This window comes from Anarhichas minor, unplaced genomic scaffold (assembly GCF_050575085.1).
Source record: "Anarhichas minor isolate MPS153535 unplaced genomic scaffold, ASM5057508v1 ptg000030l, whole genome shotgun sequence".
NCBI lineage: Eukaryota > Metazoa > Chordata > Actinopteri > Perciformes > Anarhichadidae > Anarhichas > Anarhichas minor.
This window is the reverse complement of record NW_027466476.1, coordinates 4,361,762-4,374,597: the sequence shown is the minus strand read 5'-3', so window position 1 is coordinate 4,374,597 and position 12,836 is coordinate 4,361,762. Positions and strand designations below refer to the sequence as shown.

The 12,836-nt window shown below is 40.5% G+C and overlaps 1 protein-coding gene across 1 annotated transcript; it reads left to right on the top strand.

The window, feature by feature from the left end:
* The first annotated feature begins 10,626 nt into the window (after positions 1-10,626).
* On the top strand, positions 10,627-11,745 carry npy8br (neuropeptide Y receptor Y8b). The gene has a single exon (XM_076104853.1). It carries the CDS (start codon positions 10,642-10,644, stop codon positions 11,743-11,745), a length of 1,104 nt encoding a protein of 367 aa, XP_075960968.1. The 5' UTR covers positions 10,627-10,641.
* Positions 11,746-12,836: the final 1,091 nt, after the last annotated feature.

Genomic DNA, 12,836 nt, shown 5'->3' with positions numbered 1-12,836 from the left:
ATTTCCTGTTCCCATTTCCTTTTCTCATGCCATAGTAAACAGAATATATTTTGCTTTCAGGAAGTTGGTTAGATAAAACGAGCAATTTGATTATTTGAAAACAAGGTGAAATACGATTTTACTATTTTCTGACATTTTATAGAACAAATGATAAATTTTGTATTAGAGAAAAATTATTTGATTAGTTGTAGCCTCACAACCTTTTTTGCAAATGATTCACAGTAGCAACAGAATAAAAATATATCAGTCATCAGTCACAGAAAATAAAGCTAATGTTGAGAGTGAAGCTACATTTTCATTTGGCCATTGTTTGATTTCAATTTGCCAATGGAGCCCAGGTTTACTAATCTTGATTACTGACTATTATTGTGAAGTTTTCAAATGATTATATTATGTGCTTTTATTTTCTAACATTAGGTGTCAACCCTTCTTAGCAGTTGATATCACACACAGATGCACTCTTCACTTTTCAATAGCCCAACATGGATTAGGAATCATTTTCACTTGCTAATTACGGTGACATAATCACTGACAAAGAATAAAAACATGGTTTTAGTTTTTGTTGGACCTTCTTGGAGGTCAAAGAGAGCCTTGTTTTGTCCATATTGAGAAGAGCATTCCAGTACATTAGCAGTGGATTGTCTCCTCTCATCAGGGAAAAAGGTTGTGCAGCATGCGCTCCGCAGGCTGGAGGAAGAAATGATAAAGAAATGAAAACAAAGTGGGCGCTATTTACAGAATTAACTGTCAATCTATACTATGAACAGATTGGCTAAAGCAGTTATCAAGACTTGAAATAGTCCATGACATTGAGCTGTTTTGAGCATCCCCGTTACACAAATCCTGCACTGTCCTGACGTTTAACCTGCATTAAAGTATTTACTGAAGGAGACCATCCTTCTGTGCCTTTTTTGCCATCCTATGGTGAGGAGAGTTAGTGAGTAGCATAATCGGCTCTAACAAGGAATCATCCAGTGCAGCAGGTTGCTGTAAAAAAGCAATACGAGGACAATACAACTAATTACTTTGGGACAGTACAGTTCCTGTGGTGCCATTCATTCTGCCTGCATCCCGTCTAAGATTGCCAACTACCTTCCATCTTTAGTGTGGCACAGGAAATTTGGCAGGCAAAGTATGCCACAAAATACAAACAAACTGTACCATTATTGTTGCACACTTGACTTGAATCCAGACTGCTTTGCATGTAAGAGCTGAAATCTTAAGCCTTTCTACATTTAATAGTTTCTTCAATTAGTTTGTAAGTTCTACTGTAGAGTTAGTAACTAAGAGTGCCCGTCAAAATAAAACATGTGACAGTAGTCCCCGCTCTGTGGTTCATACGTTGAATGGAGGGTTGTAAAGTGACTGAGGTGCAGGCCTGGCAGGTGCAATTTCGTTGGGGCTGCTCTGTGATTGTGAGGCGAGCAATCAATTTTCCTCTGCACCAAAATTCTGTAACGCAACAACTTCCATCACTGCTGTTTGATGAAGCCTGCCAACCGTCTGAGTATGGCAGCCACTGGGTGATCCATACGTTCTCCTGAAATGATGAACAGTGGGGGGTCATTTACACTGCCACAGGATTTGGACAGAGCTACAGTAAATTCTGTTGTAAAGATTAATCATTTTGTGACAAATTGCAAAGGCACAGTGGGATTGTTTGAAAAAAAAAAGCAATTTTTTTGTCTGTATTCAATAAAGAATCTGGATGATGTAACTAAAAATGTTGACATTTAATTTCCTTCCTTGGGTTTGTTTCTGTCTGAGGTCAGAGAGTCATTGGTCTTGTAAGAGGCTGGGAGATTATTTCCCTGCCTCACCGGGGGCTTAGAGAAAACAAACCAATGTTACTGAAATATTTAAGCAACCTAACAGTATGTGCTGCTCTACAGGATGCAAGGATGTCAGTTCGTATTAATATAAAGAAGAAAACATGGAGTAAAATAAAAAGCAGTTTTGTCCAGTTGTTCCATGTGCTCGGACAATAACTCCATGGCTTCTTGTAGAGAAAGACAGGGGCTGGACCCTCACTTATTCACGTGGACCACATGTGGCAGGAAACCATTCCCAGTGAGAGTATTATACAAGACTGCAAGCAGAGACTTGCTCGGCTGGACTGCTTTGACAGCTGCTCTCAAAGGAGAGGTTGGGTGTGCATCACGAACAGTTTGCCTCCACTGCTAATGGAATATCTGAAGCGATGGAAAATGTCTCTGCTTTTACCCTGACATGAAACAATTACTTTACTATTATTATTATTATGGTCATCGAAGCATGATCAGTGTGCACTTTCTGCGAAATCTCATAAGCGCTTTAGAAACATAGCCATACAGTAACCCTGGTAACTGTCATCTTCTCCAACACTTGCAACGAGGCCAAAAAGGATGGGACTTTTTTAATTGGGATAAAGCTGAACTGTGGCCAATAACCTGAGTGGGTAGTTGGTCATATGTACCATGTGTCAGTGGAATGGATCTGGACTTGAATTGAACAAGGCTTCTGTGGATCGATAGCAATCTGCTTTATAACTCTATCCCGTTATGCTGCCTCTGAAGGCAGTTCTTACCTCTTGCTATTGAGGGCTATTTTGGGGTGTGACTTCCACCGTCCTATTCGCTGTGACAACGTTAGTGTAAATCCTGAATCATATGCCGACACAGAGGAACAGTGGCAAAGCGAGGCGGAAAAAGGAGTTGTCTGTGCTGCAAAACTCAAGTGACTGGAGCTGAGTAGAATACTTATGTGGCTTTAGAAAACAGGGCAGCCATGCAGAACATTTATATGAATTAAAGGAGGAGGGTCAGCAGGTCTAATCCTCACAGGATTGATTTTTACCTTTCGGTTCGCTAAAGCAGTTGTGTTTTAATGAACCCCAATCTCAGGCTCCTCTCCAGTTCTCTATCTCCCTCGATTGCTCTTTTCTCCTTTCCCCAAATCAATTTATTCCACCATACCAAATGTGTTTTTTGAAGAAGCACATACCAAAAATCAAAATCAGTTTTATCTAGCTTTGCTTCATTTCATACTTGGTCTTTACTTTATGGTGTGAAATTAGAACACTATACGTTTACATTTTGGTAGTGACTTGAAAACATATTAATGTGGATAAATTTGGTGTCAGAACTGTGTTTATAGTACTAATACAGTTTGGGAAATACACTCATTGGCTTTCTTGCAGAGATATAGATGAAAAGATTTATACCACTTTCATGCCTGTATGGTAATATGAAGCTAGCAGCTAGCTTAGTATTAAGACAGGGGGGAAAACAACTGGTTCTGGACAAAAGTAACAAAATCCACCTACCAAGCACATCTAAATCTGTTTTGGTCTGAGTTGCCTGGAGATATCGGCTGCCTTCTCTCCAATATAATAGGACCATATGGCCTGTGGTGCACAAAGCGCAAAAAATACATTTGAAAAACTCAACAACAATGTCTCTTTCCAGAAACCATGACCCAGTTACTCAAGATAATCCACAGACCTTGTTGTATGCACTTTAACACTTTGTATCTCATTTGTTTAACCAGAACAACTGTTCTGGATAGAAACTTTTGTGACCTTGTCTTTATGTTAAGATTAGCTAACAGTCTTCTTGTTGTATATTTAAAGAATATGAATTGAGAGTGGTATCACTCTTCAAACACTCCACAAGAAAGTGTTAATAACTAAAGGGAATTAATACAAAAGCATATTTCCCCAAATGACGAATTATTCATATGTTTAAACCTGCGATAGTCTTCTTGATGTTTGACTATTTGGGGGCAGCAGAAATAAGCTGTGAACAAAACCCTGACATGTTATCAGCTTTTTAGTTGATATGGTGAATGTGATAGCAAACTGGTGCCTATTGAGCTACACATCCAGCAGATGTGGAGCAACATTAGCATTCATTTAAAATGTCCACCTGTAGGTCCAATATCAACCCTTGTTTTAGCTACATGATTGTTTTTCACTTAATCCCGAGGGAAATATCTGGCTGTTTAGCTGCTAAATGCTCCATTATGTAGTGTAGTCTGCCCAAGACCTTGGTTTCGAGATGACAACAACTGTCTACTGCGGGCAGAAAACAGATTGTTGACGAGAGTGGTGAGACTGAACAAAAACAGCTGCTGGCCAGAAATACAAAAACATGGTATAGCTAGTAGGGTTGAAGTAGAGTTGAGGGGAACTGCAGAGTTGGGTGATAATTCTCTGTGGGGTTGTCACAAAGAGCAACTTCCTAAATTTTACAGTATATCAATTATGATTTTCTTTAAAACCCAACAGTATTACCAGCTGCTCTCAAACGTCGCATAGAGGAGCATCAGGGTGAGCTCCTGTGTCAGAAGTGATCTGTGCAACCGATGGGGATTGTTTGTCCTCGAGTACCTGTGGCATTGTGGCATTTGTTCTTGGCTACAGTTATTTAAAGCCTCGGGGGTTTTATAGAACTGTGTTGCAGTGATGGTGTCAAGGATCACTTCCACTTGGTTCTTGTAAGGAGTACTGCAGGGGAAATTGTCCTCCGCTCAATGAGTAGCTCCCTGTACACAATGCCTATGGATTTAGGGTTGCAATGAGAGAGGGGTTGAGGGGAAATTTAAGCGACATGATCAATACAGTTTCTGCGTTTCATTGTTATATTTTGGATGATGAATTAAAATTTAATTTAAACCTCAGCCATGTTCAGATTGTGTATGGTTAGCTGTTGGCTTTTCACACCATCAAATATATATATTAATAAAATATTGAGATTACAAAAGCTCAATCTGTCAGTATCTCTCATTCTCAAAAAGAACAAATAGATAGTATACTGCAGAAACTAGTATAACGTGTAGCTTTTGATAATGTGTTACACATTGTTTGCATTATGATCCTCATCACTGCCTGACATATGTTTATACATCTAACGTATGCACGGCACTATAAAGGGCTGGCCCTGAATAACATTCCCATGGAGTTAGTGTTAGTGACTGTAAATCTTTTCATTCTCGTCTCTTTATACTTACACCATGAGATATAAAGAGGACCATCCAGTAATCTCTGACATACCGTGACGCAATTCTACAGTAACATGAAATTTATATGTGGTACCCTGTGTCAATATTTAAAACATTGTCACTATCAATTGACTACCATTATGTATACTGTATCTCTATTATCCATGACTTAATCAGGAAAATGTTTGAGCGTATTACTCACTGTAAGAACTCAGGAAGTAGTCATTTTTTATCCTTGTTGTTAACATTGTTACAACTCTAATGGCCTTACATGCTGATATTTATCAATGCTATTACGGAAAGACATCTTTTATCTTTTATAACAGGAACTTTCAGCCCTCAGCTCATATAGAATACCAACTGCAATTTAATTCAGTTAAATTTATTTGTATAGCCCAAAGTCAACAGATTAGCCTCAGGGGGCTTTACAATTTGTTCAGAACTACAACAAGTGTCAAGAAGAGCGTCACAAGTTTTAATTTACATGTGATATTCTTTTATATTTTATATTTAACAATATGATCCCATTAATGAACAATAAACCCTTATATGCACACAATTAAACACATTATACCAATGCTTCTGCCATAACTGATACATTTTAGATAACTTTTATTTACGTCATGACTCTTTCCATACGCCATGAACAATAACCTCCTGGTACAACCTGAGCTCGAACAAGGACCTATGACTAAACTTAATAAGCATAAAGGCCCCTCTCACAGCAGTATGAAGTGTTTCTTGAACCAGGTTTAATAATATACATTAGTTTTACAGTATTAAGGGACCTCTTGCAATCACAAAACATTTCACAAAGGTGTCATAGTGTTTATTTTAACAGTTTCCTCGCTCTTTCTTTCTTTCTGTACCTCCTTTCACGACTGAGCAAAATGAAGTCATAGAGAGCCACCATCTATTTCTTTGTTTTGGCTGGCTGCTGTTGAAATCTATTTTCAAGCCTCACTGCACACAGCAGAGGATATTAAAGGTCTGTTAAAGTGAAAGTTTTTTGTCAACACAAAATAAATTACCCATAAAATTGCAATGGGCTTAAAAATACAGCGGAACAACTGTTCCCCAAATACTATTAAACTTGGGAGGGGGACCATCCTTCACAATAGGGCATATATTAATTGACACTGGCAGTGACACGAAAAACTATTCAAAATGTTCCCACAAGAACCACTCACAAATGTCTTTTGTAAGATTGGTCTCTCTCTGAATCCAAATATGGACACGTACTTGAATCGAGTTACATTATGAATTGTGTAAATGGACACAGGATGGGAGTCTAAACAGTTGATAGAGTGTACCGAATAAAATAAATGATCAAAGAGCAATCAAATATTTCAAGTGACAGCGAGATAATGTTTCAAAAATGTTTGGAACATGTTATCTCTTCCTGTTCTACCTTATCAGCAAAGACGGAACACAATTCATCTGCTTTCTGTTTGTCTATAGACAGGTGCTCTGTGAAAGAAGTGTTCATTTTAGAAACTATGTTCCCTTTTTCTATTAGAGATTTTCTTTCCTCCCCAGATGGCACAAGGGTCACACTTGGTTGTGCTGAACACTCTCGAGCCCAGCAACTTGTCACTTATCAATCACAGATAGAACTGGTGGACACACTTTCAAAAAAAACAACCAATTTCATGTCACCGTAGTGCTCGATTGTCTATAGACATTTGAGACTTATTCTAAGAAATGTTTTCCTCTTTCCTTCCGTCAAAACAACACCAGCTGAAAGAAAATCAGCGATGTGACTGACAGTAGGAGAGATTGCACAAGGGAAGAGGTACAACAGCCATTCCTCGCTCAATATATTGAATAGTTATTCATTTGAGGCAAAACATCCAGTCCTGCAGTAATGTTCATCCAGTTCTTTTTCAGCATTCCTGCTTTTCTCTGAAAAAGATGTGCATAGATTAATCGTCTTGAGTGACTTCACACCCATGTCTCTGTGTCAAGTAAACACCCACAGAGCCGTTGTTGTTGGTGGCAAGTCATTTCACCGTTCTGCGTCTCAGACAAACAGCTATTACTGTTCTCTCATATACAGCCTCCACTTGAAACAGGAGTGTGTGGGGACAAGTGTGAAGAAGCCGTTAACAATCTGTTGCACAAGCAAAAGAGGTGCAAAGAATGAGTTTAAAATAGCTCTAGGTGTTATCTGCGGAGGGATCAGGACAGAGATACTAATCGTGATGATGTTTTAGTTTGTATGGATGTCAAAATAATCATGAACAGGTGCACACAGCAGATGCACAGAACCTGTGTGGTTAGTTTTGAGTATGCCTGCAGTAGATTACACATCGGCATGGTTAATGATCTTTATCACACACAGAGAGGTCAGTTCATGGCTTTGCTAGAATACATGCACATATCAATTGATGTGCATCAGTTTAAAGTTACTGTGAGGAACTTTTAACTGGTTATGAAACAGTCTCAATTTATCACTGTTGCCTCTATTGGACACTGCTGGAGACCCAAGCCGTATTGCTGGGCCCACTAATCGGAAGGGAGACACGGGAGAACCAGAACCAAGACTGAACGGGGAAGACTGTCAGAACCTGCCGCAGTACAATGAGTGGTTTTCTAAAGGGACTCTGGTGCTCGGAAACACAACCACTTTCGTCCACAGGGACTGCCAAAATCAACACAAAACGTTTCTTGTAGTAGCTTTAAATTCTGGCTTAGAATTATTTTTAGACGTAGGGTATGCATCATAGTGTTTTGGGTGACAAAATAAACTTACTTGAAATGGAAACACATTGTGATGTGTCCTCTATAATTTACATTTATCTTCTTCAACAAAAACACTATTCATAAGATCGTTTTACCCACAGACCTTCTCAGGGTTTAAAAACATAATAAAATGTGTTTTTAAAAATGTCTCTAAACAGCCTTCTGTTTATCCACAGCTAACTACGTCCACATTAAACTCTGTACAGTCTTGATTTGAAAACGTTCCTGATGTGGAAAGAAGAATACAATATAATATATTTCACAGGCATGATACTGTATATAGACATTGTATAGCAATGACAGTTAAGCCCTATAGGGATTTTAAACATTGCACAAAGATAATATCACATTTCAACATCACGGACATATTACAGACTATTTCTCATTTGGGATATATGAAACTTGCCTCAATGTGAGAGGGCACGGCACGATGCTCCTTCACAGCAGACTAAATGATTCATCTAATGTCGCTCACTAATACATTTGGATGAAGCACACCATGAGTACAAATTTCAAATAACTCAATTTCCCCATTGGCCCCTGTGAGGGCGCGTGCCTGATCGCGCGTGTACATGCGTGCGTACGCGCGTGCGAGCCACGGAGATTTTATTATGTAACATGTTCCCAATCACATCTCTCCCTGCCTGAGAGTCGGAGGCATAAGGTCGCTTTAAGAGATATCTCGGCTCCTATCAGGGATCCTGCCAGGACACCTCCTACCTTTTCCTCGACCAAAAACTCTTGTTGTGTCTCACCTGATGCAAAGCGACGCTGCAAGTCCAAGAAGAAAGAAACACCTCGGTAAGAAACAATGGCTAATTGGAATTCCGTGCTAGCCTACAACTCTATTAGGGTGTAAGATTATACCTAAAAGTACAAATTACATTTCACTATAGGCTCGTTTTTTTCATGATATGCTACGACAAAGCTCTAATGGCTCTAGTGTTTCAGTCTGTTTCTTTATAGCTTCTTAAAGGTGTGGTATTGTGAGTTGTATTAACCTTATCGCACGCGCTGCTGTTTTGAATTCCCTGTGCTGTCGGTGCTATAGTACCAATTCTGATGGGATCTTTAGTTTTCTCCTTACTTACTGGACAAAAGGTTAAAATCAACGCTGTTTAGTGGACATTCAGGTGGAAATTAGTGATACGTCCCCCCCCCCCCTGGACAGGACAGCAGGGAGCGCGCTAGGTGGTACACTGGAGGACACCTGTCCGGAGCCGAGAGCGTCCGCCACACTGCAGACACGCAGCTGCAGACAGAGCTGGATCCAGGAGAGCTGCAGAGACAGAGGGTAGGGTGCACATACAGTAAACCTCTCTCACACTTTTCATCCCTTCATGCGTTTGTCATCCGCCGGTGGGTGATGATGATGTGATCATTTTTGCATGAACAATCCAGACTTTAGTGAAGTGACTGAATGATGTGAATGACGGATTGATTTTATGTATAATCTACAAACATCTCTATTTTGAGACAAATCCCATGACCTCAAATGTCTGTTTTGGTTTTTCTGCAGTCCATTTTTTTGGTGCGTAACCTGAAAATATTCTGTATAATTCACAGTGAGTTTCATGTCAAATATTATTAATGCCTTTAGTAAATGTCCTTACTTTGGACTATCCTTTACCAGCAGACACAACATAAAGCGATGCATCACTGTAAGTGTCCAAATTCTGCCGTAAATAACCAGCATCAAGGCTGCAGCATGGATATGATATGTGCAAATGAATTACAGTGGTATTGCCGTACTTTTGTTAAAAATACTCTGGCTTTGTTTGTAACCACCACAGATGCAGCAGCACATTACAATAGGACATTTCTGCTTATCATAGAGACAGCCACAGACAATTAATGTCCTACCTGTCAACATTTGTCATCATTAAGGAGTGCTCAATTAAAAATGATAAATCCTTTAAATCCTGTAGATTTCATTCTGTTTGCATAGCTGTGTTGCAAAACGAATTTTTGAGGAATAAAGCCACGGGCAAAACATCTTGGGTAATCAGTACAGTTTTTCACTGTGCTGCGTGCACATAAATATGCATGTACGTACACATCCAGACGCACTAGTCAGATGTTCTTAGTCTTGGTGTAACAAGATTGCATTTCTTTTCTGTTTCCAGTACATTAGTTTGGAGACGATCTTAAGGGCCGCATGTGCTTTAGAATCTGAGAAGCTATTGTGTGAATGCTCAGTGACAATGAGAGGTGTCTGTTCCTTTATGGATAGAAACAGAATAAATTCCCGCTGACAAAAGGGGAGAAAACAGTGAGAGGGAGTGATTGTCTCTGAAGGAGCAGTCATCATCACGTTATTGTGAAGGAAATTTAAATCAGCAAAGCTATTATAGCGATGCCACGGAGTCTCGATCTGTGCTGTTTTCTGCCATTAGCGCATCATTTCTTCTTGTAGCCAGTCCTTGAGGAGATAGTAAATCAGCCTCATGATATCTCCATACCAATGTTAATTATTTCCTTCATATATCTCTATTTTTGTTATACTGAATCTGCTATAAAGGTTCAACTGCACCACTAAACACACCAAAAAGACTCTTTTGTGCACTGATTATAAAACCTGTCCTGTTTCTGCCACATGTATTATTTTAAAAGAACCAAGTTAGGGTTCATTTCTTTTCATGCTGCATTTCTATTGGAACTACATTATATTTCAGTGATAAAAAAAACCTCTTAATGTATCAAGAGTTCATATAATTAACTTTGGTTAATCATTTAATCTTCTCTCTTTTTTTTCAGGCAGCAAATGAAGACTGTTGTTAAGAACGCCAAAGATTAAGAGTGAGGCAAAGCTGTAAGAGAATGCAAATGTTATTCATGAAGTAATTACACCAGGTGTAACACATCAAATTAGTATAATTAGTCCCTGGCCTTTGAAGCGAGCCCAGGAAAACCATCATGGAGCAGCAGCACAACACCAATCACAACCACGCCTTGTGGAAAGAGATACCGTGGGATTTCACCGAGGACTGCTCGCTCTCTGTAAGTGGCACCACCTTTCTCATCATTGCGTACAGTACAGTTATGGCAGTGGGTCTCATCGGGAACTCTTGCCTGGTGTTTGTCATCACACGGCACAAGGAGATGCGCAACGTCACCAACATCTTCATCGCCAACCTGTCCTGTTCTGACATCCTCATGTGCATCGTATGCCTGCCGGTCACTATTATCTACACACTGATGGACCGCTGGATCCTAGGAGAAGTCCTCTGTAAGCTCACGCCCTTCATCCAGTGTATATCAGTCACTGTCTCCATCTTCTCCCTCGTCCTCATCGCCATGGAGCGCTACCAGCTCATTGTCCACCCGACTGGATGGAAGCCCATGGTGGGCCAGGCTTACTTGGCCGTGGTTGTCACCTGGATCGTGGCCTGCCTAATCTCGGTGCCTTTCCTCTCGTACAGCGTGCTCACCTTGCCCTTCCAGAACCTCAGCATGCCCTTCCCACTCAATGACCACCTCTTTTGTATGGAGCGGTGGCCATCGGTTCAAGAACGACGAGCTTACACCACCTTCCTGCTCGTCTTCCAGTACTTCCTTCCTCTCGCCCTCATCATGCTCTGCTACCTGCACATCTACCTGCGCCTCAGGAGGAGGAAGGACATGGTGGAGCGCGGCAGGAACACCACTCAGAAGAAAAACAAAGGCGCCACGAGGATCAACGCCATGTTAATCTCCATAGTGGTGGCATTCGCCCTCTCCTGGCTCCCTCTCAATGTCTTCAACACAGTGTTTGACTGGAACCACGAGGCCATCCCTACCTGTGGCCACGACGTCATCTTCTCATTCTGCCACCTCACGGCCATGGCCTCCACCTGCGTCAACCCCATCATCTATGGTTTCCTCAACAGCAACTTCCAGAAACAGCTCAAGTCCACCCTGTTGCGCTGTCGCTGCTGGGGGGTGACCGAGCGGTACGAGAGCGTCCCGCTCTCCACTGTCAGCACAGAGGTCACCAAGGGGTCTATCTTGAGCAATGGATCTATCAGCAACAATACCTAAATCCAAGCTTTTTTTCGGTGAAACACAAAGAGACTACTTGGGCCTCTTCAGCCCTCATTGTGTCATCCTTTGGAGCTTTTCTTGCTTCGCTGCATCCAAAAGCAAGGTTGACATTTATGAAGTTATAAACCTGACAACGGCAGTCCATAGAGAGATGACTGAAGACACTTAACCAGCATGGCACGATGCCCTCGAATCAGTATGAGCCCACATGTAAGAGGAAATAGATAACAACAATGTAATGGTGCAAAGGTTGGACAAGTTTAAGTATTGTAGGGCGACTGAAAGCACTTTAGATGAGCACCGTTGCAACTGTAGTCTGTATAGTTCATGCTGTGGGCACATGCGAATGAAGAGACAGCATTTTATTTGGTATACATCTGTCATGTTTTTATTTCTTAAGCACTGATATCTACTCAGATTGTCACGTTTCAATGAATATCAGCTGTTTCGGCTTCGCTTTTCACACTTTTACCTGCTTTAAATGTGAGCAATGGAAGGACAATTCTGAGAATTATAAGGACAATAGGGTTGCAAAACATTCTTTTCAATTTTGCTGTTTTATATTATCAGTATTGATGAAAATATTTAGTAAACTGTGACGTGTTAATGATTATCGCCTGAGTAGCTTATGACATAACTGAAAGAGAGAACATTAGCGCATTAAATGTGTGTCTCAAGGCGTTCACTGAGACGATTTACTAGCATCATCTTAACGCATTTATTATTACCTAAAATCACCACAAACGATGAAATGATCTTTTACAGAGAACCTTGGCTAGAGCCATAAACATTCCATGCTGTCCGCCAAAGTCTGCGCTCTAGTGTATTGTGAGCCTGGGATGTTTTTCTCTCATAAAATGTGCCACTCAACAACCATATATCAAGTGCCATAAAACAAAATAAAAGAGGCAGTAAAGGACTTTACTTCCGCTGGGTTCTTCCGCTGTATATAACATTGCTAAATACATGTATGGCCTGTAAACGATGTGACAGTTATAGTTTATAGTGTGGTGGGGAATAAAGAGCACTGTGTAGCATAGCAGATATCTCCTTGGAAACCTGTTGTAAGTTTGTGGTATTGAACTGAA

Bases quoted from the DNA above. Each gene is read 5' to 3' on its own strand.
- npy8br (XM_076104853.1), top strand. From the start codon at position 10,642: ATGGAGCAGCAGCACAACACCAATCACAACCACGCCTTGTGGAAAGAG.